At 42.8% G+C, this 25,980-nt stretch overlaps 1 protein-coding gene and 1 non-coding gene across 3 annotated transcripts in view; one reads left to right on the top strand and one right to left on the bottom strand.

Annotated features, from left to right (window-relative positions):
• ECT2L (epithelial cell transforming 2 like) overlaps positions 1-25,980 on the bottom strand; it is an 88,707-nt gene that overhangs the window by 25,858 nt on the left and 36,869 nt on the right. For both annotated transcript variants that reach the window (XM_030809759.1, XM_030809758.1), the window contains exons 8-12: positions 23,595-23,723; positions 15,060-15,152; positions 12,619-12,801; positions 9,706-9,809; positions 845-931 (exon numbers count right to left, since the gene is read on the bottom strand). In XM_030809759.1, the coding sequence (XP_030665619.1) occupies positions 845-931; positions 9,706-9,809; positions 12,619-12,801; positions 15,060-15,152; positions 23,595-23,723 (596 nt within the window). The remainder of the gene's footprint in view (positions 1-844; positions 932-9,705; positions 9,810-12,618; positions 12,802-15,059; positions 15,153-23,594; positions 23,724-25,980) is intronic.
• Positions 18,606-18,712, top strand: LOC115834496. The gene has a single exon (XR_004029446.1). It is a non-coding gene; the product is annotated as a U6 spliceosomal RNA (small nuclear RNA).

Raw genomic sequence — 25,980 nt, 5'->3', positions numbered from 1 at the left:
GATACCCTCATATCCACTGCTCTATGGAAAATGCTCCTCCTGGGTGTTCCTAGGGATGGGTTTGGGGCAAGTGGGCATCCATGTCCTGGGGCTCCACGGCCTGCACTGTCTGCAGCAGATGGACACAGCCAGGGTGTCTGGGGCTGGGCAAGAGCCCCAGGTCTGAGCTCAGGGCTGCAGGACTTAAGATTTTTCTTGCCCAATTGTCTGGCCTTAGGGAAGTCATTTGACCTTTTTTCCCCCATGTAACTTTTCTTAACTGTAGTTCTTTATCTATAAAATGTGGCTAGGGATGTGTCCTTTATAGGATTCTGAGAATGAAAGGTGATAATAAGTGTGTTTGTGTGTTGAAGAAAACAAAACAACATGCCCATGCCGTGGGTTACACAGGACGGGACCCGCCCCTGCTGAGGCTGCAGCTTCCTCCACACTTTACTTTTGACACAGAAAGACGGAGCCCTAGACATTGTGTTCATTAGACTCAACTTTCGAAGTCAGACTGTAAGTTGGTAGATTAATTAGAAACTGTGAGCCTTTGTCCATGTGCCATTTCTTTAAAAGACATCCTAGTATCATAAAGGAAAGTCAGGGAGTAACATACAGATTGGTTTTGCTCCAAGATGTTACACTGCTATCCTTCTGGCTTAACTTCTTTTCATTCCGGGGCTTATTTGAAAAAAAAAGTGTGCCAGCTGAATTCTTTCTAATAATTTTTGAGGTTTTTTTTTTTTTAATCCCCCGAAGGGAAATTTTCAAGGAAAATGAAGAACTAACCAGAATAAAGGCTGAAATTTCACTATCAGGAGCAAAACCAACGGTAAAGTTACATTATGTAATAGCTTACCAGATTAATCAGTGCTTCAAAATTTAAATCATTTTTGCTGAGCCTGGACTTTGTGTCCCAAGAATTGTCTTCTACAACATTTCTTTCCTGAAGATTGAATGGAAACTTGGTTATTGGAGGCAGGTCTTGACATCTCTGAAAACTCAGTACTTGTGTCCACAGGAGGCCCTCAGAAGCCTCTGCCTTCAGCCCCAACCACAGCGTTCCCTACACACAATGAGTTAAGTGCTTGCAAATGGGATGCCACTCTTAAATTCAATTTTTTTGGGCGGACGGTGCTCATGCTGTAATCCAGCATTTGGGGCTGAGCAGCGGATCATGGTCAGGAGTTTGAGACAGCCTGGCCATATGGTGAAACCTGTCTCTACTAAAATACAAAATTAGCTGGGCGTGGTGGCACATGCTGTAATCCAGCTACTGGGAGGCTGAGCAGGAGAATTGCTTGACCAGGAGCGGGTTGCAGTGAGTCGAGATCGTGCCATTGCACTCCAGCCTGGCGACAGTGTGAGACTCATCTCAAATAATTCATTTTTTTTTTTTTTTTTTTTTTTTTTGAGACGGAGTCTTGCTCTGTCGCCCAGGCTGGAGTGCAGTGGCGCGATCTCGGCTCACTGTAAGCTCCGCCTCCCGGGTTCATGCCATTCTCCCGCCTCAGCCTCTCCGAGTAGCTGGGACTACAGGTGCCCGCCACTATGCCCGGCTAATTTTTTGTATTTTTAGTAGAGATGGGGTTTCACCGTGGTCTCGATCTCCTGACCTCGTGATCCGCCCGCCTCGGCCTCCCAAAGTGCTGGGATTACAAGCGTGAGCCACCGCGCCCGTCAAATTCAATTTTATGTTTTTTAAAAATAGCCTTTGCTTCCTTTGAACTACATAATACTTGAGAACTAAATCCAGCCTAGCTCCCTCTTCCCTGGGAGCCAGGGGAGTGATGCTGGGCTGGGGCTCCTCCCAGGCTTAAAGACTCACACACATTCCTGGGTAACAGCCTTCTTTTTCTTTTCTTTTTCTTGAGACGGAGTCTCACTCTGTCACCCAGGCTGGAGTGCAATGGCACAATCTCGGCTCACTGCAACCTCCGCCTCCCGGGTTCAAGCGATTCTCCTGCCTCAACCTCCTGAGTAGCAGGCTTACAGGGCCTGCTACCATGCCCCACTAATTTTTGTATTTTTAGTAGAGATGGGGTTTCATCACGTTGGCCAGACTGGTCTGGAACTCCTGACCTCAGGTAATCTGCCCGCCTCGGCCTCCCAAAGTGCTGGGGTTACAGGCATGAGCCACCGAGCCTGGCCAGGTAACAGGCTTCTGCCTCAGCTCTGCTCTTCTGGCTCAGCTCTGCTCTGTTCCTTCTCAGTTGAGGGCAAATAGGTTATTTTATTTTTAAGATCCAGAAGGAAAAGCTCACAAAACTCACTCCTTTTTTTGCCACCAAGTGCAAATATGTCATAAACAGTTCACATACCCTTTCTAGACCTGCACATTTAAATAAGGCTTATTCTTTCTTCACTTTACCTTGTTAGCTATTCTTGCTGTGGCCTCCCTAAAACTTAGCACATTTTTTTAAAGCCCTCCACCCCCACCCCTGCTGCCTGCAGCATCCCAGGTCAGCAACAGAGCAGTGGTCCTGTGTTTATGTTGAGGGATGATGATGGTCAGTGGTCGTTATTGCTGCCTTCCTCATCAAAGACAAAACTACCAATGGCAACCCTTGGATGTCCAGGGATGAGACTGGAAGAATAACTTCAATTTGTAACTAAGACTCCTTTTACCTTACTCTACTGAGGCAAAAGCGAATTTTTATTTTGGAGATGCCACATTGCTCTGGCAGCCTGAGCCTCTGCAGAAGAACCCTGGTCTGCAAAGCTGCAGCCAGCTAGCTCAGTCCTAGATGGCAGGAGGTCCCACCTGAGCCTGAGTGCTTCCTGTCTGCTCCAGGGAGTCTTCTAATGATTTCTTTTGTCCTCTGCACTTGTGGCTGTCTCATACCAGCCTGGCATGTATCCATACTTATGGCTTGGGGCCGGGGGAGGAGATCTACTTGTTTTTGTTTTGTTTCGAGGCAGGGTCTCACTCTTTACCCATGCTGGAGTGCAGTGGTGCAATATTGGCTCACTGCAGCCTCGACCTCCCAAGCTCAATTGATCTCCCACCTCAGCCTCCCAAGTAGCTGGGACTACAGGCATGTGCCACCATGCCTGGCTAATTTTGTTCATTTTTTTTAGAGACAAGGTCTCACTATGTTGCCCAGGCTGGTCTCAAATTCAAGTGATCCTCCTGCCTTGGGATCCCAAAGTGATGGGATTACAGGCATGAGCCACTGTGCCCACCCAGTATCCTGCACTCCAGCATGGGTGATGGAGTGAGGCTGTCTCAAAAAACAAAAACAAAAACTCTCAGGTTGGGCCAAGATTAAGATAACCCAAACGGCACACAACTGTGTTGTGGATCTCACAGATAAGGGAGCCATCTTTCTCTGGGAGATCACCTGACTGTACAGGCTTACATGAAAATTTATGCACTAAAATTCAGGTGTCATCACGGACCCCCCCATACCACCTTGGCTATTTTAGAACCTGCTCCCTTACAACTGGGCTTTGTTTCACATTCCGGCTCAGCAGCAACTTACTTTTTTAAATATAATTTTTTCTTTGTGGATAGGACATTGATTTGGCATAGTAATTTTGTTTGAACCTAAAATTGGCAAGTTCACTCGTTTTATATTATATGTTTAATTGCCAGAATTTTTACAGCTTAATTTTAGATTCCAATGCTATCTTTTACTTAGTTTTTATGGATGAATTCAGAGGAAGAAACATGGCAGAAACTTTGCACATTTATAAAACAATTATCATTTTGGGTTGGTGGGTCTTTGCCTTGGCTCTCCAGGACATATAAGGAAGACCATTAAAAAAAAAGCTCACAGAACATGTTAGGAATTTTTCCCTAGGATGGAGCATAGGCAGACACTATTTTCCAGAGACATTCTAGTCATTGCTGATGCTTCTGCCAGCAAACACTCAGCTGCCTGGATAAGGGGCCAGAAATAGTTGTGAAAATGACAGGTAGAGTTCAGGAACAACTGTAATTCTGGCAGGCAGTCATCACCATGGTTGCATGGTATCAGTGTAAACATTATAGGCAGACAAAAACCAGGAGCAAATAATGATTGGGCAGCAGAATGATAGGTAGGTAGTTAGGTAGGTGGATGGATGGATAGATACATGGATGGACACACACGCACACACAGTCCTGGATTTGACAGATAATCCGTGTTACACAAGCCTCTCTGGGAGGGTTTTTTGTTTGTTTGTTTGTTTTTGAGATGGAGTCTTGCTCTTGTCGCCCAGGCTGGAATGCAGTGCTGCAATCTTGGCTCACTGCAACCTCGGCTCACTGCAACCTCCGCCTCCCAGGTTCAAGGGATTCTCCTGCCTCAGCCTCTTGAGTAGCTGGGATTACAGGCGCCTGCCACCACGCCCAGCTAATTTTTGTGCTTTTAGCAGGGACAAGGTTTCACCATATTAGTCTCGAACTCCTGACCTCAGGTAATCCACCCACCTCAGCCTCCCAAAGTGCCGGGATTACAGGCGTGAGCCACTGCGCCTGGCTGGAAGGGTCTTTAAAGCAATTATCTCAGAGAAGCTTTCATTTTCCCCTCCTTTGTCTCCTGAGGCTTCTGAATGAATATCCAGTTTTAAAAATAAACCCTAATGTAAGGAAAATCAGCTTTTCTATTTTTATCCTAATGCAACACTGACGTTTAGCTGTGGTTCTTCCTCCTAGAGGTCTCCGCATTTGTTCTGTGGGCTTTGTGCCCAAGCTCTTTAGTGTTAAATAGTAGAGAATCAAATGAGAATCTAATACGTATTTGTTTCTAATTCGATTTTTTTTTAAATCAAATTTCCAGGCATTAAGGAGTTTTGCATTTTTCCAGTTTTATTACAGGCAGACAGTGTAGCAACAGAGGGCCTGATTTCCAGCAATGAGGAACTTTCAGCCCAAATTTCATGCATTATTTTATGAACATGATGAGCTGTTCGGATCAACAGCCAGTTGAAAAGACTTCATTCATTTTGAATTTTATTTGGCAGAGGAACTCGAGGAGAAAGTGTCTCAGAGGAAGTGCTCCAAGTGATCATTCCCTCAGGTGTCAATGAGCCCAGAAACGGTTCTCACCGAGTTAGGTCTTTCACATGTGAGAGAGTGGCACTTCAGAGGAGGAGGCACCTTAGTTTGGTCCTTATTGCTTTCTTGCTCCAAAGAGGGGCTTTTTTTATGCCTGGGTTTTGAGGTAATAGCTTCACCCTTAGGAATAAAGGTGGGTGAAAGAATCCAATAAAGTTTCCAGGGAGTCAGGAATCAGCAGATGTTGAAAGGACTTTGGAAGAATTTGGAACCTGTGTAATGTGGTTATATGTTGATCATTCCCTTTAGTGAACCAAGGAAAAATGAGTGGTATTAGAGACCTGGGTGCTGTTTTTCAGGTTTTCATAGGCTAAAGGATGGATGGAGACTATGTCCACCCTTTTGGGAGAATAACCTCCAAGAATTTCAAAGAGATGGTGGCTGGCATAATGAGACAAAAGCAGCAGCCTCCGAGAAGCAGAAAGAGGAGTCTGGACTAAATGCCCATCTGACGTTCCCACCCCGGGGTTCCCATCCCAGCCCGTGGGTTCTGTTAACAGGCACTAATCATGCTGCACCACCTATTTGTGTATCAGCCTCATCCTCCACAAAGGCAGGAACTGTCTTACTTTGCTGTCTAGTCCCAGGATTTAGCAGAAGGTCTAGCACGTGGTTAGCTCCTGCAAATATTTAGAGAATGGAACTAAAAAGATGATGAATTGTCCTCTGCCTGAGAAGTTTCCTGAAAATATCGATTTAGGGGCAGGGCAGCCAGCAAGCAGGGCTTCAACCTGTAAAGGGCTTAGATATCCCTGGAAAGGCATTTAGACTCCTCTTGGGATGGCCAGGCGTGGTGGCTCAGGCCTGTAATCCCAGCACAATGGGAGGCCGAGACAGGAGGATGGCTTCAGCCCAGGAGTTCAAGGCTATGGTGAGCTATAATTGTGTCACTGTACCCCAGCATGGGTGACAGAGCGAGGCCCCATCTCAAAAAAAAAAAAAAAATTAAAAAAGACTCTTCTCTCAGGGAGATGCTTGTGGTTGGGAAGAATAAGCCACTTGGGCACTTTGTGGGGGAGGGGAGGATTAAAGTAAGGGTTGTGCTATGGTAACAGCAGAAGGGTAGGTCTTTTTTGCTTTTTTTTGAGATAGGGTCTCACTCTGTTGCCCAATCGGAGTGCAATGGTGCAATCTTGGCTCACTGCAACCTCTACCTCCCTGGTTCAGCAATTCTCCTGCCTTAGCCTCCCAAGTAGCTGGAAGTACAGGTGTGCCCCACCATGCCCAGCTAATTTTAGTATTTTTAGTAGAGACGGGGTCTCACCATGTTGGCCAGGCTGGTCTCAAATTCCTGGCCTCAAGTGATCCACCCGCCTCTGCCTCCCAAAGGGCTGGGATTACAGGCGTGGGCCAAGGATGGGTCTTAATGACGGCAGGCCGTGTGCTGCTGAGTTCATTTGGGGCAGCAGGCAGAGGGGATGCTGCCTCCAGTAGTTCTCCGTGTCTGCTCCTGCCCTGCCCTGCACTGTCCTTTAAAGAAGCATTAACAAATACTTTCAGAATATCAGGTTAATAGGGCAAAAATGATTTGCCTGCTAGAGGTGCTCACAAGTCTCTTACTCCCAGCAGCCCTCCATGGTGAGATTGTGTTAGGGACTGCCATCCCACGCCTTCAAACATCAAAGACAGGTGACTTTTCTATGGACATAAAATGGTTCTAAAATGGTATTTTCCCCTACATAGAAATCAACTATGTGAATGACAAGGTGATTCTCAGCATTTCTTGAATCCTGGTTATTTCATGTAACCAAGAATGCTTGGATTCCTAATATAGTACTGGCAAAATTATCCTTTTTGGCCTGATGAACTAGCTTTATTTATTTATTTACGACAGAGTCTCACTCTGTCACCCAGGCTGGAGTAAAGTAGTGGGACCTTGGCTCACTGCAACCTCTGCTCACTGAACCTCCCCGGGTTTAAGCGAACCTTGGCTCACTGAACCTCCCTGGGTTCAAGTGATTCTCCTGCCTCAGCTTCCTGAGTAGTTGGGATTATAGGCGTGCCACCATGCCCAGCTAATTTTTGTATTTTTAGTAGAGACGGGGTTTCACCATGTTGGCCAGGCTGGTCTCAAACTCCTGACCTCAAATGATCTGCCTGCCTGGGCCTCCCAAAGTGCTGGGATTGCAAGCGTGAGCTACCGCGCCCAGCCAGAACTCGCTTTAAACCCATTTTTTTTCTTTAATGAATTTGAATCTCAACTAAGAAAAAAAAGAAGTATTCTTAGTTTCAGCCCCCTCAAAAAAAAATTCCCCTTAAGTTCTCTCAGGGCTCAATTGTATAAATGGCAAAGCAAAATGCAAATTTCTACCTTTCTCCCCACAACCAAATAGTGTTACTCAGGTTAACATGTTGCAGTTTATGCTTTTAAGCGGCTTAAATGTTACTCATATTATGAAACTACAAAACACCTTATTTTAATAATCCTTCATGAAAATAAAATTCTTCGGAGAAATGACAAGTTAAAGCTTCCCAGTAGAGCTCATATAATGATTTATGAATTTCTTTATCACATGTGCCTAACTCTACAGAAAAGCAATGGCATAAAAATTCAGCAGCAACTTTACCTTCATGAATAAATTGAATGTTGTCTTTGGGTCACATTTTGTTGGAATAACATTTCCTTCAAAATCTTTGATCTTTTTACCACATTTCTTCAGCAGAAAATATGACAAAAATTCCAGAGGTTTGTCCTAAAGAATGCCCACGCCCCCAAGAAAAATTCCCATTTAAAACATTCATCTGAAATACAGGTGTCAATAGTGCAGCAGAAGAGAGAACACACTTTTTAGCCGGGATTTCAGCTTTCTACCTAATTAATTGACATGTCCAGAAAACAGAGTGACCAGTGCTCAATTCGAGTCAGTACATGAGACTTTGTAGTTAATCTCATATTCCAGTGACCATATGTACTCTTGGTTCTCAACAATTTGTCACAATCCAGTTAAGACACCAAAATTTTATGGGAGGGTCTCTCAAGATCTTTGGAACCAAAGTGACCCACACCAACCCCTTGGCCAAATGAGGAAAGGGGACAGGAGGGATCTTGTCGTCTTTCGGGGGAAGAAGAAGGCCTGGGAGAGAGGCTGCAATAGCAGAATTGCTGGGAAAAACCTGCTGGGGCTCTTAAATTTGGTTCCCTCTCAGGCTATAGGTTTGAGCACCATCCAAATTATATTATACATGGTTATTTTTAAATAATTAGGTGGAAATAAGTACACTGAACCGACACCAAGCACGCTGAGTAATCCTTCAGTGTTTTGGGAGACAGTGCGGGGGCATCTCTGTGAATATCCCTGCTCATTTTATCAGCAAGGCTTGCCAAAAGCCTTTCGTCACTGGGCTGCCTGAGCCTCACTGCAGAGCTGAGACTTCACAGGAAACAAACTACAGCTAACGCAGCTTCGCAGCCCCCACCCAGTGCAGGACAGCTACGCCCAGAAATGCCTGGTGCAGACCCAGGAAGCCACACTGAAACAGGAGCAGATACTCGATAATAAGGAGAGAGAGAATGTGTGCAGAGACAATGTTAAATTCACCCACAAAGTCGAATTATGATGGTGGAAGAGAAAGATTTGAGACTCTCCTTGAGAATTCCTTGGAAACTAGAGAATTTAGATTATTGAATATGTTAACAGCAGCCCTATCTCCATTCTATTCCTGACTCTCCTCAGATGGAGAGCTGCATGTTGCATTTTCTATTCTTTTTTTCTTTTTTTTTGAGACAAGAGTCTTGCTTTGTCACCTAGGCTGGAGTGCCCTGGCACGATCCCAGCTCACTGCAACCGTCACCTCTAGGTTCAAACAATTCTCAGGCCTCAGCCCCCTGAGTAGATGGGATTACAGGCGCCCACCACCATGCCTGGCTAGTTTTTGTATTTTTAGTAGAGACGGGGTTTCACCATGTTAGCCGGGCTGGTCTCCAGCTCCTGATCTCAAATGATCTGCCTGCCTCGGCCTCCCAAAGTGCTGGGATTACAGGCGTGAGCCACCACGCCCGGCCACATTGCATTTTCCTATAGCCATGCTGTCCTCTTTTGGGGTTGGGAGAGCTGTCTGGAGACTGGCCTCTCCTCACCATTTTCTGAAATGTGGACTGGCTTCTTCTCACTGTTTTCTGAAGTGTAGACTGACCTTAATGAGAGAGAAACTTGGATCTGTGTCTGATGAAATTATTTCTTTGGGCTTCTCCTACACCCATCCCCAGCCGAATTACTGATTTGCTTCTTTCTGTTCTGTTGTGCTCTCTTTCCCTTCCTCTCTCATCTAGCCCCCTTTCTCTTCATCTTTTCACATCTGGGTCACACTTTCTCAGGTTTCTCCCCAAACTAGGAATTGGTTTCTCTGTTGAGTAAAGTTTATGTGAAATATAAAGCCACTAACATGTTTTATTAAAAAAAAAGTCACCTCTGACTGAAATTAAGCACAAGACAGAAAACAGGGCACAATGTAATAAACTTTAAATAACCTAGAAGATTTTCCTACTTGTCTGTTTTGTGTACTTAACACATCTTGGGCCCAGAATCTCTTAGTGGCTGTTTTTATAAACTGATGTAATTTCTCTGAGGAACTGTGCTCTGAAAGGGATAAACTGGTCAAAAAAAATTAATAATAACTGTAAACAATTTATATAAATGCTGGTTTTCATAGTTTACTTTCTTCAAAGAAACACTTACAGAATCTTCTTTTGACAACTCCATCAATCCATCTGCCAGAGCTTGCGCAGTCTCTTGGTTGTTTAGAATGTTGGTCATACCCATGGTGTCAAACATAAACTGCCCTGTAAATATAAGGCCACGTGCCCTATAATTGATTTATGTAAGAAATGAGATTTAAAAACAACTCAGTCCTCACAGTTGTGCTTTTTTTTTTTTTTTTTTTTTTGAGACAATATCTTACTCTGTTGCCTAGGCTGGGGTGCTGTGGCAAAATCATAGCTCACTCAGCCTTGATTCCTTGAGCTCAAGTGATCCTCCCACCTCAGCCTCTCAAGTAACTGGGACTATAAGCATGCACCACCGTGCCTGCTTAGTTTTTTAACTTTTATTTATTTGTTTTTTTTGAGATGAAGTCTCGCTCTTGTCACCCAGCTGGAGTGCAGTGGCACAATCTGGGCTCACTGCAACCTCTACCTCTACCTCCTGGGTTCAAGCAATTCTCCTTCCTCAGCCTCCTGAGTAGCTGGGATTACAGGTGCCTGCCACCACGCCCATCTAATTTTTTTTTTTTTTGTAGTTTTAGGAGAGATCAAGTTTCACCATGTTGGCCAGGCTGGTCTCGAATTCCTGACTTCAAGTGATCCTCCTGCCTCAGCCTCCCAAATTGCTGGGATTACAGGCGTGAGCCACTGTGGCCAGCCAATTTTTTAACTTTTTGTAGAGATGGGGTCTTGCTATGTTTCCCAGGCTGGTCTCAAACTCCTGGCCTCAAGCAATCTGCCCACCTCAGCCTCCCAAAGCATTGGGACTACAGACATGAGCCACCGTACTGGACCCACAGTTGTTTTTTAGTGGATAAAATGGCAAAGAATAGCAGTAAAAATTCTATTATGCAATGAGGATTTCTACTATGATAAAATATAAAATGAACCAAAGTAATTTAAATGTCTAGCCTATAAAAAGTGCCCACTCTGGCAAAGCTGATATTGAATGAAATGTATAAATTGGACAATAAGGAGAGAACGTGTGAAAAGGAGCTCAATAAGTTTAAATGTAAGACTCTCGATCCTACCAGAAGTTCCTCTATATTCTCCTTTATCTTTGTGCTCAAGTAGGCATTTTTTTTGTTTTTTGAGACAGTGTCTCACTCTGTTGCCCAGGCTGGAGTGCAGTGATGCGATCTCAGCTCACTGCAACCTCTGCCTCCCCGGCTCAAGCAATTCTCATGCCTCAGCCTCCTGAGTAGCTGGGATTACAGGCACACGTCACCATGCCCAGCTAATTTTTGTATTTTTCTGTGGAGACAGTGTTTTGCCATGTTGCCCAGGCTAGTCTCAAATTCCTGAGCTCAAGCAATCCACCTGCCTTGGCTTCCCAAACTGCTGGGATTACAGGCATGAGCCACTACACTAGGCGTCAAATATATAAATATTTTAAAGTCCAAAGTAAATAACACGCAAACATACATACACAGACATCTTTTAATTTTTAAAATATTTTTAACACCATGCAGTTATTTAAAAAATTGTTTTTCCATTTTCTTCTCATTGCCTACATATATTATATAATAAATACTCTTATCTTTAGCCAGGTGTGGCAACTACTTGGGAGGCTGAGGCGGGTGGATCACTTGAGGTCAGGAGTTCGAGACCAACCTGGCCAACATGGTGAAACCCCGTCTCTACTAAGAATACAAAAAATAGGCTGGGCACAGTGGCTCACACCTGTAATCCCAGCACTTTGGGAGGCCAAGATGGGCGGATCACTTGAGGTCAGGAGTTTGAGACCAGCCTGGCCAACATGGTGAAACCCTGTCTCTACTAAAAATGCAAAAATGAGTTGGGTGTGGTAGTGCATGCCTGTAATCCCAGCTACTTGGGAGGCCCAGCCTGGGCCACAGAGTGAGACTCCATCTAAAAAATAAAAATAAAATATAAATTGGCCAGCCATGGTGGTACATGCCTATAATCCCAGCTACTCAGGAGGCTGAGGGAGGAGAATCCCTTGAACCCGGGAGGCGGAGGTTGCAGTGAGCCAAGATCACACCATTGCACTCCAGCCTGGGGGACAAGAGTGAAACTCTGTCTCAAAAAAAAAAAAAAACAAAACTAGGAGAAATACTTTCTCCCTGTTTACAACTTCATAACCATTTTAAAATAATGGTTGAACACCTTCTAAATGTGATAGAGTAGGTAGTACAAATAAGCAGGAAGGCAAATCCCTGTTTTGGAAGCATTTATGTAAAGAGATATTGGACATACATTGACAGATACCTGCTTGCACGCTTGTGTGTTACAGCTCTTGTGTAGATGGTAACTATGTAAACAGACCTTAAATATGGAGCTGGGCAGAGGAAAAGAAGAAAGGCATAGATAGAGGGTGATTTGATTCATATGGTGTTTTAGTCAGGCGGAAAGTAGTAGGGGAAAAATTGAATAGATATGAACGGTTGCAGATGAGAAAAAGAAAAACTCTTTACCTAGATGGTGAAATATACTTAAAGAATGGACTAATTTAGGTAAAGATGCAAAATTGAGGAAGTAAATTGTTTTCAAAGGGCTCTGCTGTGATCATTCATTCCATCATGGGGCTGGGGTGTGAATGGAAAAATTCATTCAACCATGTTCAATAGGCTCAGCAAAGGCCCATGGAGCCCATCACTAAAATATATTTTAGATAGAAAATAAATAGAACTTAAATTGTAGAACAATTTATGTAATAGGTGCTGGGGTATAAGAGGTGCATAACTTTCAGAGCAAATTCTAGTGGGAAAAGTGCACAGCTCTCTGGCTTAGCAAACAGCAAATTGTGTCTAGGTAAATAAGTGACAAACAAGAATTAATAAGGTGGTAAAATGTTAAAATAAGAACGAGCTTCAACATTTTGAACCTGAATATATTACCCTGCAGCACAAGTAGCAAGACTGCTTACCTATCATCCTGCCACTGATGCTCTTCTGCAGCTCCCTGAAGAGAGGATACAGCTGCTTCCTTACTGTTTTCAAGGTTTCTTCTAGGAAGTCTGTGAAGCTGGACCACGTCTGTAGCTTCGATTCGCAGAAGTAGATGGAAGAGGGGGCCTTTCCCCATTGGGATCCCAGCCAATCACTAAGAACTGACATGATTTTCTTCTGTTATTATTGCAGGCTTGAGCTTAGATGAAAGAATTCTATGTCTTGTTTAAAGTACAACAAAATCTTAGTTGCATTTGTATTGAGTTTATTATCGTATCTCATTAGAAGACTAATAAGACAAACACCCATCCTCTGTTTTCAAAGGTAAAATTAGAAACTTGAAAAGGATTCAATGAATCATCTCAAATGCATGTCTACTCTTTGATAGCTGAGGCTGACATATTCCATTCAAAGTTTAAAAAAAAAAAAAAGAAAAACAGCTGCTGGATTGTGCATTGGGAAGCTGAGCTGTCATCTGAGGAAGAATGCACTGCTTTATCTTTTCCGTCTAAAAGTGAAAGCACAAGAAATCCCACGCTACACGGCTTCCCCATCAGGCCATTGGAAGTCAACCCTGTCATCGCCAAATCCTTATCTTTCTTAAATTATGTCAAACTGCTACCTCGCTCTACAAATCTGTCTACAGGACTGTAGCAGGTGCTTAAAGAAAGTTTCTCTTCTTAAAAAACAGTTGCTGGATGATGCAGTGGTGTGTTAAATTTGATTTTCTGTCCTGAATGGATATATAGCGTATTTGTTTTGTTTCCTCTACTGTTACTGATAGACATGTGAAAAAGTTCACAACATGTTTTTGTTTTTGTTTGAGACAGAGTCTTGCTCTGTCGCCCAGTTTGGATTATGGTGGCACGACCTCGGCTCACTGCAACCTTCACCTCCCGGGTTCAGGCAATTCTCATGCCTCAGCCTCCTGAGTAGCTGGGATTACAGATGTGTGCCACTACTGCCCAGCTAATTTTTGTACTTTTAGTAGAGATGGGGTTTCACCATGTTGGGCAGGCTGATCTCGAACTCCTGACCTCAGGTGATCTGCCTGCTTCAGCCTCCCAAAGTGCTAGGATTACAGGTGTGAGCCACTGCACCCAGCCACAACATGCTTTTTTTTTTTTTTTTTTTTTTAATAAGGAGAATGAGAACAAGAGCGGGAAAAGGAGGGTGAACAGGAGGAAGGGAAGGCAGAGGAGGAGAAAAAGAAGAAACCCTGTTCCCAGCCAGATGCGGTGGCTCACGCCTGTAATCCCAACACTTTGGGAGGCCGAGGCAGGTGGATCACAAGGTCAAGAGATTGAGACCATCCAGGCCAACATGGTGAAACCCCGTCTCTACTAAAAATACAAAAATTAGTCGAGCGTGGTGGCACATGCCTGTAGTCCCAGCTACTCAGGAGGCTGAGGCAGGAGAATCGCCTGAACCCAGGAGGCGGAGGTTGCAGTGAGCCGAGATCGAGAACGTGCCACTGCACTCCAGCCTGGCAACAGTGTGAGACTGGCTCAAAAACAAAAAAGAAAGAAAACCTGTTCCCTATTACCAGCAACAGTGTTCATACCCTGCTGTGCTCTGCTAGGCCAGTTCCTCTCTCCACAGAGCCAAATATGCTATCATTTGGTGATGTTGCTATATTAACTAAAATTAGCAAGTGACCTCTGCTTCAAAACTATGTTAGGTCAATGCACTTTTGTTATAGCTACAAAGAATCTTTTCCCTTACCAATTTCACAGTTGTGCCAGTTTTCCCAAGTTCTAAAAGGCCCTTGGCATTTAGGAGTAGAGAAGCAATGATTTATATAGTTTCTGCATTGCTCTCAGCCCTACTTGATAGGGATCAAGGGTGTTTTAAAGAGGAAAATGAGTGGCGTCAGTGTAACAAAGCAATTTGGTTCTCTTGTTGGGCAGCCCGTGTTACATTTTAATCTAAATTTGCAGCTTTAGTATCTAAATGAAAGTTTGCTTTCAGGTATATTTTCTCTGATTGTTTTTCCTCTGAGATAATGCTACTGTAATGTAAACTAAGCCAGCCTCTTTGCCATCTCTTTGTAGCTACAATTTATTTTCCAAATAAAACTATATTGACTATATATATGTTACTAAGAAAAGTTTTTCTTTGTACTTCTTATTTTTCTAGATCAGCAACTTTGCTTAATTGTTAAAGATTATGTTTTCAACAGAGTTTTTGTAAATGATGGTTTGGGGCAAATATGTACAAAAAATAATCCTCTTCTAAGCAAATGACTGAATGATATGAGATTACCTCGTTTGGAAAGTAATAGCGTTCCTTCAGGGGAGGAATGAAAGAGAGTAATGGATATCAGCCATACCAGTACTATTAACTGGATTTTGTCTTTTGGTGATTCTGGAGTTGGCTTGTGTTATTGGACATGGCGCTCAGCTCCCGTAACACTTACTGTGCTGGTAAGAGCCAGTTGCAATCCCAGTGGGGGCCGTAAAGAACGTGCCAGTTAGTTGAGACAGCTGGGAAAGAACTTCAATTCCTGCCTCTGCATAGTCAAAAACACTTTCGTTAGTTTCCTCATATGTTTTGCCATGGAAGATCATATAACTTGGATATTTGTTCCCTCCAAATCTCATGTTGAAATCTAATCCCCAGCGTTGGAGGTGGGGCCTGGCAGGAGGGATCATGGGGGCGGATCCCTCATGAATGACTAGTGCCATCCCCTTAGTGATGAGTGAGTTCTCACACTGAGTTCACACAAGATCTGGTTGTTTAAAAGTGTGTGGCACTTCCTCCCTCTCTCTTGTTCCTGCTTTTGCCATGTGACACACCAGCTGCCCCTTCACCTTCTGCCGTGATTATAAGCTCCCTGAGGCCTTCACCAGATGCCAAGCAGATGCCAGTGGCATGCTTCCTATACAGCCTGGAGAACCATGAAGTAATTAAACCTCTTTTCTTTATAAATTACGCACCCTCAGGTATTTCTTTATAGCAATGCAAGAACAGACTAATCCAGAGCAGTTAAATATTACATAGGGGCACTAAAGAGATGGCCAAGAAAGGCCGCTAGCAGTTCTCATCTTCCGTTCAAACCTCTCCATTGAACAGTCCATGAACACTTTATCGTTCACCCCTAAATACTGAAGCTGAAACAGTCTGAGGACTAAACTACAGGATGGGGAAAGAGGGCATGGAGTTTGATCTGAGGCTTATTCTCAGATTTGGAATACCCAGCCCAAAGAAAGAGAAAAATCTATATATTTTTTCTAAAATAGTCTGACTCAAAGGAGAAGTCTCATTGTAAGAGGACAGATTTTAAAAAGTTAAACACAGGATGGAATATGATGGTTAAAATTTAGCCCCTTCCCGGGGCAAAGACTTCATGACTAAAACACCAAAAGCAATTGCAACAAAAGCCAGAATTGACAAGTGGGATCTAATTAAACTAAAGAGCTTCTGCACAGCAAAAGAAACTATCATCAGGGTGAACAGGCAACCTACAGAATGGGAGAAAATTTTTGCAATCTATCCATCTGACAAAGGGCTAATATCCAGAATCTACAAGGAACTTAAACAAATTTACAAGAAAAAATCCCCATCAAAATGTGGGCAAAGGATGTCAACAGACACTTCTCAAAAGAAGACATTTATGCCACCGTCAAACACATGAAAAAAAGCTCATCATCACTGGTCATTAGAGAAATGCAAATCAAAACCACAATGAGATAGCATCTCACGCCAGTTAGAATGGTGATTATTAAAAAGTCGGAAGCAACAGATGCTAGCGAGGCTGTGGAGAAATAGGAATACTTTTACACTGTTGGTGGGAGTGTAAATTAGTTCAACCATTGTGGAAGACAGTGTGGCGATTCCTCAAGGATCTAGAACCAGAAATACCATTTGACCCAGGAATCCCATTACTGGGTATATACCCAAAGGATTATAAATCATTCTACCATAAAGACACATGAACATGTATGTTTATTGCAGCACTATTTACAATAGCAAAGACTTGGAACCTACCCAAATGTCCATCAGTGGTAGGCTGGATAAAGAAAATGTGGCACATATACACCATGGAATACTAGGCAGCCATAAAAAAGAATGAGTTCATGTCCTTTGCAGGGACATGGATGAAACTGGAAGCCATCATCCCCAGCAAACTAACACAGGAACAGAAAACCAAACACTGCATGTTCTCACTCATAAGTGGAAGTTGAACAATGAGAACACATGGATGCAGGGAGGGGAACATCACACACTGGGGCCTGTCAGGGGGTTGGGATGAAAGGGGAGGGAGAGCATTAGGACAAATACCTAATGCATGCGGGGCTTAAAACCTAGACGATGGGTTGATAGGTGCAGCAAACCACCATGGCACATGCATACACACTGCACTTGTATCCCAGAACTTAAAGTAAAAAAAAAAAAAAATAGCCCTTTCAGTGGCACAACATATAGATTGAATTATTTAATTCAGCATACAGGTTGAATTACTTGGAATGAAGTGGGTAATTTATTTTAACTATTTGTGGTCCAAGAATAAATAAATACTCCAAAATGCTTCAATTACTGCATGAAACAGAATGACAGCAGCTGAAAGTTTGGGATGTCTCTCACTGATGTCTATAGCACTTTCATTGACAAATTCATCAATGAAATCCAATAGAGAGTCCAATGTACACATACATAGTCAATAGATTTCAACAAAGGTGCAAATGAAATTCATTGGAAAAAGGATAGTTACAAGGAATGGTGATGAAACAACTAGCCATATGTAAAAAAAAAAATTAACCTCTATCCATATCTCATATATTACATTAAAAAAATAGTCAAGTGGATCACAGACCTAAAAGTCAAACTTAAAACTATAAATCATTTAGAAAAAACATAGGAGAAAATCTTAGTGGCCTTTGATTAGGTAAATCGTTTTTAGATATGATGCCAAAGCATGATCTATACAAGAACATTTGATATAATTGATTTCATTGAAATTAAGAACTGTGCTTCAGGCTGGGCGCGGTGGCTCATGCCTGTAATCCCAGCACTTTGGGAGGCCGAGGTGGGCAGATCACTTGAGGTCAGGAGTTCAAGACCAGCCTGGCCAACATGGTGAAACCCTGTCTCTACTAAAAATATTAAAAAATTAGCTGGGCATGGTGGCAGGCATCTGTAATCTTGTAATCCCAGCTACTCAGGAGGCTGAGGTAGGAGAATCGCTTGAACCTGGGAGGCAGAAGTTGCAGTGAGCCAAGATCGCGCCATTGCACTCCAGTCTGGGTAACAAGAATGAAACTCTGTCTCAAAAAAAAGAAGAAAAAAAAAGAACTGTGCTTCAAAAGAAACTGTTCAGAGAAGGAAAAAATATTTTCTACAGACTGTAGAAAATATTTTTATCCAGTATGTATAAAGAGCTCTTAAAGCTGAATAAGAAAACAAACAACCTAGTTTTTAAGATGGTCAAAAGAATGGCAAATAAGCACATGAAAAGATCTTGAGCATCATTAGTCATTAGGAAAATGCAAATTAAAACCGCAATGAGATACCACCACATACCCACCCAAATGGCTAAAATTAAAAAGACTGGCCATACCAAGTGTTAAAATGATAGGCAGCTAGAGTTCTCAGATACTGCTTGTGGAAATGTAAAATGCTAAAGTCATTTTGGAAATCAGTTTAGCTGGTGTTTTCATAAAGTTAAACATACACCTACATATAACCTTGCCACTCTACTCCCAGGTATTCATCCAAGAGAAATGAAAGCATAAGTTCATAGCAGCTTTATTTGTAAAAGCAGAAACCAGGAAGAACTCAAATTTATCTGTCAACAAATTAATGGATAAACAAATTGTGGTATACGTGTACAATGTAATAATTCCCAGTACTAAAAAGGAGATATTGATACATGCATCGGATGGGTAAATCTGAAATAATGATTGAATGAAGAAAGACAGAGAATACATACGGTATGATGCCATTTACAGAAGATTCTAGGCCAGTGCTTGCTTTGGCAGCACATATACTAAAATTGGAACAATACAGAGAAGATTTGCATGGCCTCTGCACAAGGATGACCTGCAAATTTTTGAGCTGTTCCATATTAAAAAAGAAAAAAAGGAAAAGGAAAATTCTAGGCCAGGTGGGATGGTGCACACCTGTGATCCCAGCAGGCTGAGGAAGGAGAATTGCTTGAGCCTAGGAGCTCAAGACGAGCCTGGGAAAGATAGGCAGACCCTGTCTCTACTAAAAATAAAAAAATTAGCCAAGCATGGCGTTGTGTGCCTGTAGTCCCAGCTACTCAGGAGGCTGAGGTGGGAGGATCGCTTGACCCCGGGAAGTTGAGGCTGCACGGAGCCGTGATTTCACCACTGCACTCCAGCCTGGGCAACAAAGCAGACCCTGTCTCAAAAAAAAAAAAAAAAAAGGAAAATTCTAGAAGATGAAAACTAATATATGTGAAAGAAAGACCAGTGGTTGCCTCAGGTTGGGGGTGGGGAGAAGCAGGAGAGAGAAATTATGGAATGGCATGAGGAAACTTTTGGGGGTAATGAATATGTTCATTTTCTTGATTTTTCTTATGGTTTCATGGGGTAGGCCTACATATGTCAGAATTTAGTCAGTTGCACACTTTAATTATGTACAGTTTATTGTATATTAATTATATTTCAATAACGCTGTTTAAAAATGTTAATGCCAAAAAGAATGAGTCTCAGATTCTTAGATTTTTGGCTTATGCGGTAACTGTTGAATGATATTTTTACTGAGGAATCTGGGGAAGGAGTAGGTTTGGTGCTGGGGAGGCAATCAAGGGTTTGATTTAACTTTGAGATGTCTATTAGATGTGAAAATTAAATATCCAGTATGAAGATTCCAAGTGGGAATTAGATATGAGTCTGCAGCTCAGAGATTTCAGAGCTGGAGACATAAATTTGGGGGTCCTCAGCATATAAATTACATTTAGAGTCATAGTGATATGGTTTGGCTGTGTCCCCACCCAAAATCTCATCTTGAATGGTAATAATCCTCACGTGTCAAGGGTGGGACCAGGTGGAGATAATTGAATTAAGGGTGCAATCTCCCCCATCCTGTTCTCATAAGACCGAGTGAGTTCTCACGAGATCTGATGGTTTTATAAGGAGCTTCCTCTTTTGCTCAACTCTCATTCTTCGTCTCCTGCCACCACGTGAAGAGGGATGTGTTTGCTTCCCCAGCCCTGCAGAACTGTGAGTCAAGTAAACCTCTTTCCTTTATAAATTACCCAGCCTTGGGCAGTTATTCATAGCAGCATGAGAATAGAATAATACACATAGGAATAGTGAGACTGCCTAGGGAGGAGGGTGCGTATGTGGAAAAGGAGAGAGGCTAGGATCAAGCCCTAGGGAGTATTTAAGGATCTTGCAGAGAAAGAAGAGCCTGCAAAGGAGATTGGGAAGAGGGCACTGAGGTGGGAGGAAACAGGGAGAGTGTGGTATTAGGGACAGCAAGAGAAGGAGTATTTCAAGAAGGGGCGTTCCTCTGCATCAGATGCTTCCATGAAGTCAAAGCGAGGTGGGAATGGAGCAGGGACCACTGGATTTGAGCACATGGAAGTCACTTACAGTCCTCCAAAAGTAGTGCCAGTAGAGACAGAGACCCATTGGAGGAGCTTGAGGAGAGTGGGGGAGGTGAGGATGGAGGGCCTAGAGGCAGCAGCATCACCATCACCTGGAAACTTGATAGGAAAATTCTCTAGCCCCACCCCAGACTTAACTGAGTCTGAAACTCTAGGTGGGACCCAGCAATGTGTAGTTTAACCAGCCCTCCAGGTGATATGGATACACGCTCAAGTCTGAGAACCTCTGGTCTTGTCAATTTAAAAAGTGGTGAGGGAAAACTTATCGTCCTTTTATTTTTTTAAGGCAGGAGATACCACAGGTGTTTCTGACTTGATAGAAACAATCCACTAAAGAGAAATGAGGGCATAGGAGAGGATTGGATGTAGAAGTCTGGAGAAGATGAAAGGCAATGGGCTAGATTCCAAGTGCAGTATCTGATCTTGTTTGAGAGGGGTGCTTCTTCCATCAGGGCAGAAGGGAAGACAGAGAATAAAAAGTAAGAGGTGGAGCTGGTGGTGGATTCGACGGTGGGAGGAAAATTAGGGAGTTCCCATATGATTCAGTTTTCTTGGGGAAGTAAAAGGTGAGGTCAAAGCTGAGAGGGTTATTGAAAGATTGTCTAAAAAGAAGAGATAAAATTGTCATCTCAAAGAGTGTGAAAATGAATTTACCAAGGAAATTGCTCATCAGTGTTGCAATCCCATTTGACAGTTATGTCACCAAAGTAAAGTTAGACCAATCAGAACAGTTATATCACTTATTCTAACAGTCTTTAAAGCTGCTTTAGTACCCACAGGTATAGCGTGTGCAGAGAGTTGTGTTTTAACCAAATGAATTGAGATTTAGCCAAAAAAGAGAGATAAGGAAGTTCAGATTCTTTGCAATGGAGTGATGATAAAGTTGGGCCATTAAATCCAAGTTTAACAAGGAAGGAAGCAAAAATGAAGACGTGGTAATAGTGAAAAAGTTGGAGTGTGTAGGCTGGAGGTCTTAGACAGAGAATTGCTGGGCCAGGTGTGGTGGCTCATGCCTGTAATCCTAGCACTTTGGGAGGCTGAGGTGGATGGATCATGAGGTCAGAAGTTCTAGACCAGCCTGGCCAATATGGTGAAACCCTGTCTCTACTAAAATTACAAAAATTAGCCAGGTGTGGTGGCGCATGCCTGTAGGTCCCAGCTACTTGGAGGCTGAGGCAGAAGAATCACTTGAGACCGGGAGGCGGAGGGTTGCAGTGAGCCAAGATCGCGCCACTGCACTCCAGCCTGGGCGACAGAGCGAGACATCTCGGGGGCGGGGGGTGGGGGGGGAAGACAAAAAGAATTGCTGTGGTGGGGGTATTTGAGTACATGATTTGAAAATGGTTCTCAAAGATAAATACTTGAAATCAAGATTTTAGGAGTGACGCAGCTACTGGGCTGACGAGCCTAAGAGGGATGCCTGAAGTGGTGGGAAAGAGACATTTGGACTGAGAAGTCAATGATCTTTGATGCATCCGGGTGGATATTACATTTGATGAGAATTTCGGGGCCCAGAATGGTGATAGGAAGCCTATTTTTTGCGTGTCGTTAAGTTTCACTTGAGACAATTTTTATGTCACCAAATCCACTTTTCCCGCTTTATTCTTACTCTGCCTTTCAATACTTTCCCAAGTCCTTTCTTTTTCTTCTCCACTTAAAATATTTGCTTTGCTCTTATTATAAAAGTAATATTAGTTCATTACAGGAAATTGAGACAAAATACATTTTTTAAAAGGGAGAAAAAAAGGAAAACTCACTTATATCCAACTAGTGTGAACACCTTGGTATACTTCCTTCCAAATCTTTTTCTATAGATACACCACCTCACACATATGCGTGTTTTAAACAATGAGATCACACCATCCAACTCTTTGTAACCTAGTCTTTTAAAACTAATTTCAAAAGTAGAAAAGTAGAAAAATTATAAAACACATCTAGAAATAGGTGCTGTTAATATTTTGGTATATTTCCTTTTAGATTTTTCTGTGCATATTTTTCTTTCTTTTTTTTTTTTTTTTTCCTGAGGTGGAGTCTCATTCTGTCGCCCAGGCTGGAGTGTAGTGGTGCAATCTTGGCTCATTGCAACCTCTGCCTCCCAGGTTCAAGTGATTCTCCTGCCTCAGCCTCCCGAGTAGCTGGGATTACAGGTGCCTGCCACCATGCCCAGCTAATTTTTTCTATTTTTAGTAGAGATGGGGTTTCATCATGTTGGCCAGGCTAGTCTCAAACTCCTGACCTCGGTTGATCTGCCCACCTTGGCCTCCCAAAGTACTGGGATTACAGGCGTGAGCCACAGCACCTGACCAGCATATTTTCTACATAATTGAGATTTAATATATATATCTATATAAATATAATTGGAATAACTTTGTAAATTTACACATTTAAAACAATTCTTTCCCATTCTTTTTATTTTTTCCTGTCCCCTGATTGAAGCCTGCCAGGGGGCTTGCTTTGCATATGTTGAACAGTCGTGTGAAATTTGAGGAGTAGAAAGAATTTGAAAACTCACAGTTCCCCAAGGAATGGCTAACAACAACAACAACAATAAAAAAGTATGAGAAAATTTAATTTCACATTCTCTCTCCCCTGCTCTGCTTGTAAACATTGTGCATGAATGCAGAGCTTTTATTGAACAGACCTCCAAAGAGTGAATTTGACTTAATGCTTCTGAAGTTTTTCTTCGAGCATAGAAATCAACTTTGAATCACAGTTGCTGATTCCAGACAGGCAGCCATTTAAAATGATATCAGCAACCTCAGTTGTCATTAGCTACACTCATCTTTACAAAGCACTTCACTGTTTTTAATATTATCTAAGAATTTACACTATGTTTATTATTTAAATATGTCATCTTGATATTCACAAGTCCTTCAGATACACTAAGGTACTGTTGTTCCAAATTTCATATGAGGAAGTGGAGGTCCACAAGTTTGCCTAATGCCACAAAGCTAAACAGTGACGTTGGCGGGACTCAAGCTCAGGTTCTTGGTCACCAAAGTTCATGCCTACTGCAGGTTCAGAAGGCGGCAGGGGGTGTTTTCTCTCGGATTGAATGATTATGGCTCCTATGATGGTCAGGCACTTTCCCTTATATCCTGGATACTGGTGTTATTGTGTTTTCCAGAATAAATATAAATAATGCTCCTGGGTCTTGCCATTTAGGGACCATATTTCTGTAGAGACAGGTTACTCTCATCACTATCCCTCACTGCTACTTTCCTGAAATACCTGGATATGTGAAGTATAAAGAAAAAAGAAATTGAAACGTGAAATGTGACTGAATCATTTGACCCAGGGACACTTCAATAATTAACAACATATCCCCATGAAGTGGCATGGCCACTGTCTCTCTATAAGGTGTTCTGAGCTAACCTGATGCTCCAAGGGGCACGAAGAAGTCCACGTGACCCCCTTCTTCTTCAGTGGCCACATAGCTTCCTAATTTCTCCCAGAAATCTCTCACTTCAGGCCTTAGTAAATTTTTAATACCAATTTTATAGCCTGAGGAAAAAAAGTCAAAATGTCATATTAGTTTGTAACATAATCCTGAACAGAAATTATTAGCAGTTTGTGAAAATATAAGCACAAAATCAAAATGCCATCTGCCTGTAAGACCAAGACACCTGAGGCATCTCTCCTTCCTCCCGCACCGTGTTGGGGCCATCTCCATAGCCCTGGTCTCCTTCACATCCTGGGTAGATTGGACACTATGCACTCAGGTTTATAACATTGCATTTCTGCCTCCACTGTGCAGAAGGGTAGGATATCAGGCGCTTGCAGGGTTTAGGGGGATGGCCAGCAAGTCCTGGAATTTTGCAACCAAGTTCCAAAGTAGAAATGTTTCCCAGGATTGCCAATCAAAAAATAAGTAGTGCAGAGCAGAAGTTAAGACTCCCAGAGATGGTAAACAGCAAGTGAAACTCTCCTTTTCTCTCACTTCCCGACAATTCTGTGTGATGATTCCACTCAGCTGCATGGGTCTGGACCCATTTCTAAAGGAGTCCTGGAAACTCCGCATCCCCAGGCTCCCATGATGAAATGAAAACAGGCAAATAATTCTGGTGTTTCACTCCCTCCCACTGGGAGGTCTAGATATTTTATAAATATCTAGAAAGGACTTCTTCATGTGACAGGGTAGCAGACTTTGTTTTGATGTTGTTTTTAAAGCAAAAGCTTTTGGGAAAACACCACAATTATATAGAAGGAAACTAGTTCTTTGAGGTATTTTGCTATCGTTACTGTTGCTTAAGAAAAACAAAATAAGGGCCAGGCGCGGTGGCTCACGCCTGTAATCCCAACACTTTGGGAGGCCGAGGCAGGTGGATCACAAGGTCAGGAGTTTGAGATCAGCCTGGCCAATATGGTGAAACCCCATCTCTACTAAAAATACAAAAGTTAGCTGGGCGTGGTGGTGCACGCCTGTAGTCCCAGGTACTCAAGAGGCTGAGGCAGAAGAATCGCTTGAACCCAGGAGGCGGAGGTTGCAGTGAGCCAGGATCGCGCCACTGTACTCCAGCCTGGGCGACAGAGCGAGACTCCATCTCAAACAAAAACAAAACAAACAAAAAACACCCAGAATGAGGAAAAGGCAGAGTTTGAAAACTTTTCTTACCTGGAGAACAAAATGGCTGAGATCAAGAAACTCTAATAGGACATTCCACACGAGATAAACTTACTCCCATCATATAAACTTGCCAATATCTCTGCACCATTTAGAGAAGCGTTACCATGTCATTATAAATTTAAACCCCAAACAAATAGTATCTGTGCTTTGGGCGGACATAGAAAACTGATGTGGAACACAACTTGCCCCAGGCACAGGTAAGCTAAACAAGGAAAACCAGAAGTAAGGTAAAGCGAAACAAAGTCGATTAGTTTCTGCCAATGATAAATTTCACTGAAACTTTCCAAGTACACGAAGTCCCAACCACGGAGATGGCAATTTGACGGGTGACTCAGGGACTCACTTTGCCATTTTGCTGGTTTACTCCAGCCATATCTGGGACGATCTTATTCCTTCTCTCCCCTCATCCCACAATAATGGAAGATTTCATTTGAGTAAGTTTTAAAACAATTTTACTTTAAGTATAAGCAAGGAAGAATGCAAGCTATAAGAAAAAAATAGAAACTAGAAGTCTACTTCTAAAACATTCATCATCTCTTTCTCCCGAAAAAAAAAAAAAAAAGTAACCGTTGAGGTTTGTTTTGAGGGGCAGAGGGCTGGGGGCTTTTTGGTTTGTTTTTGTTTTTCTTTAAGACAGGGTCTTGCTCTGTAGCCCAGGCTGGAGTGCAGTGGCTCAATGGCTGACTTCAACTCTGCCCTGCCAGGATCCTCCCAAGGAGTAGCTGGGACTACAGAGGTTTGTGCCACCACACCCAGCTAATTTTTTTGTACTTTTTGTACAGATGGGGTCTCGCCATGTTGCCCAGGCTGCTATGGGCTCCTGGGCTCAAGAGAGCCACCTACCTCAGCCTCCCAAAGTGCCAGGATTACAGGGGTGAGCCAGCATGCTCCACCCCATTGAGATGTTTGATGGCTGCCCTGTAACAAGTTGATGGTATCAGCCATTCTTTTCCTTTGTAGTATAAGCCAACTAGGAATATAATAAATGTTGTTAGTGTACACCAATTTATAGATCTTGGTATTTGCTATTAAAATTGCTGCACTTTCATCAAATTTAAAACTTTTGTGCATCAAAGTGTACAATCAACAGAGTGAAAATGAAATCTATGCAATGGGAGAAAATATTTGCAAATC

This window comes from Nomascus leucogenys, chromosome 3 (genome assembly GCF_006542625.1).
Source record: "Nomascus leucogenys isolate Asia chromosome 3, Asia_NLE_v1, whole genome shotgun sequence".
NCBI lineage: Eukaryota > Metazoa > Chordata > Mammalia > Primates > Hylobatidae > Nomascus > Nomascus leucogenys.
Note: the sequence above shows the minus strand (reverse complement) of the source record. Positions and strands in the feature narration are given on the sequence as shown.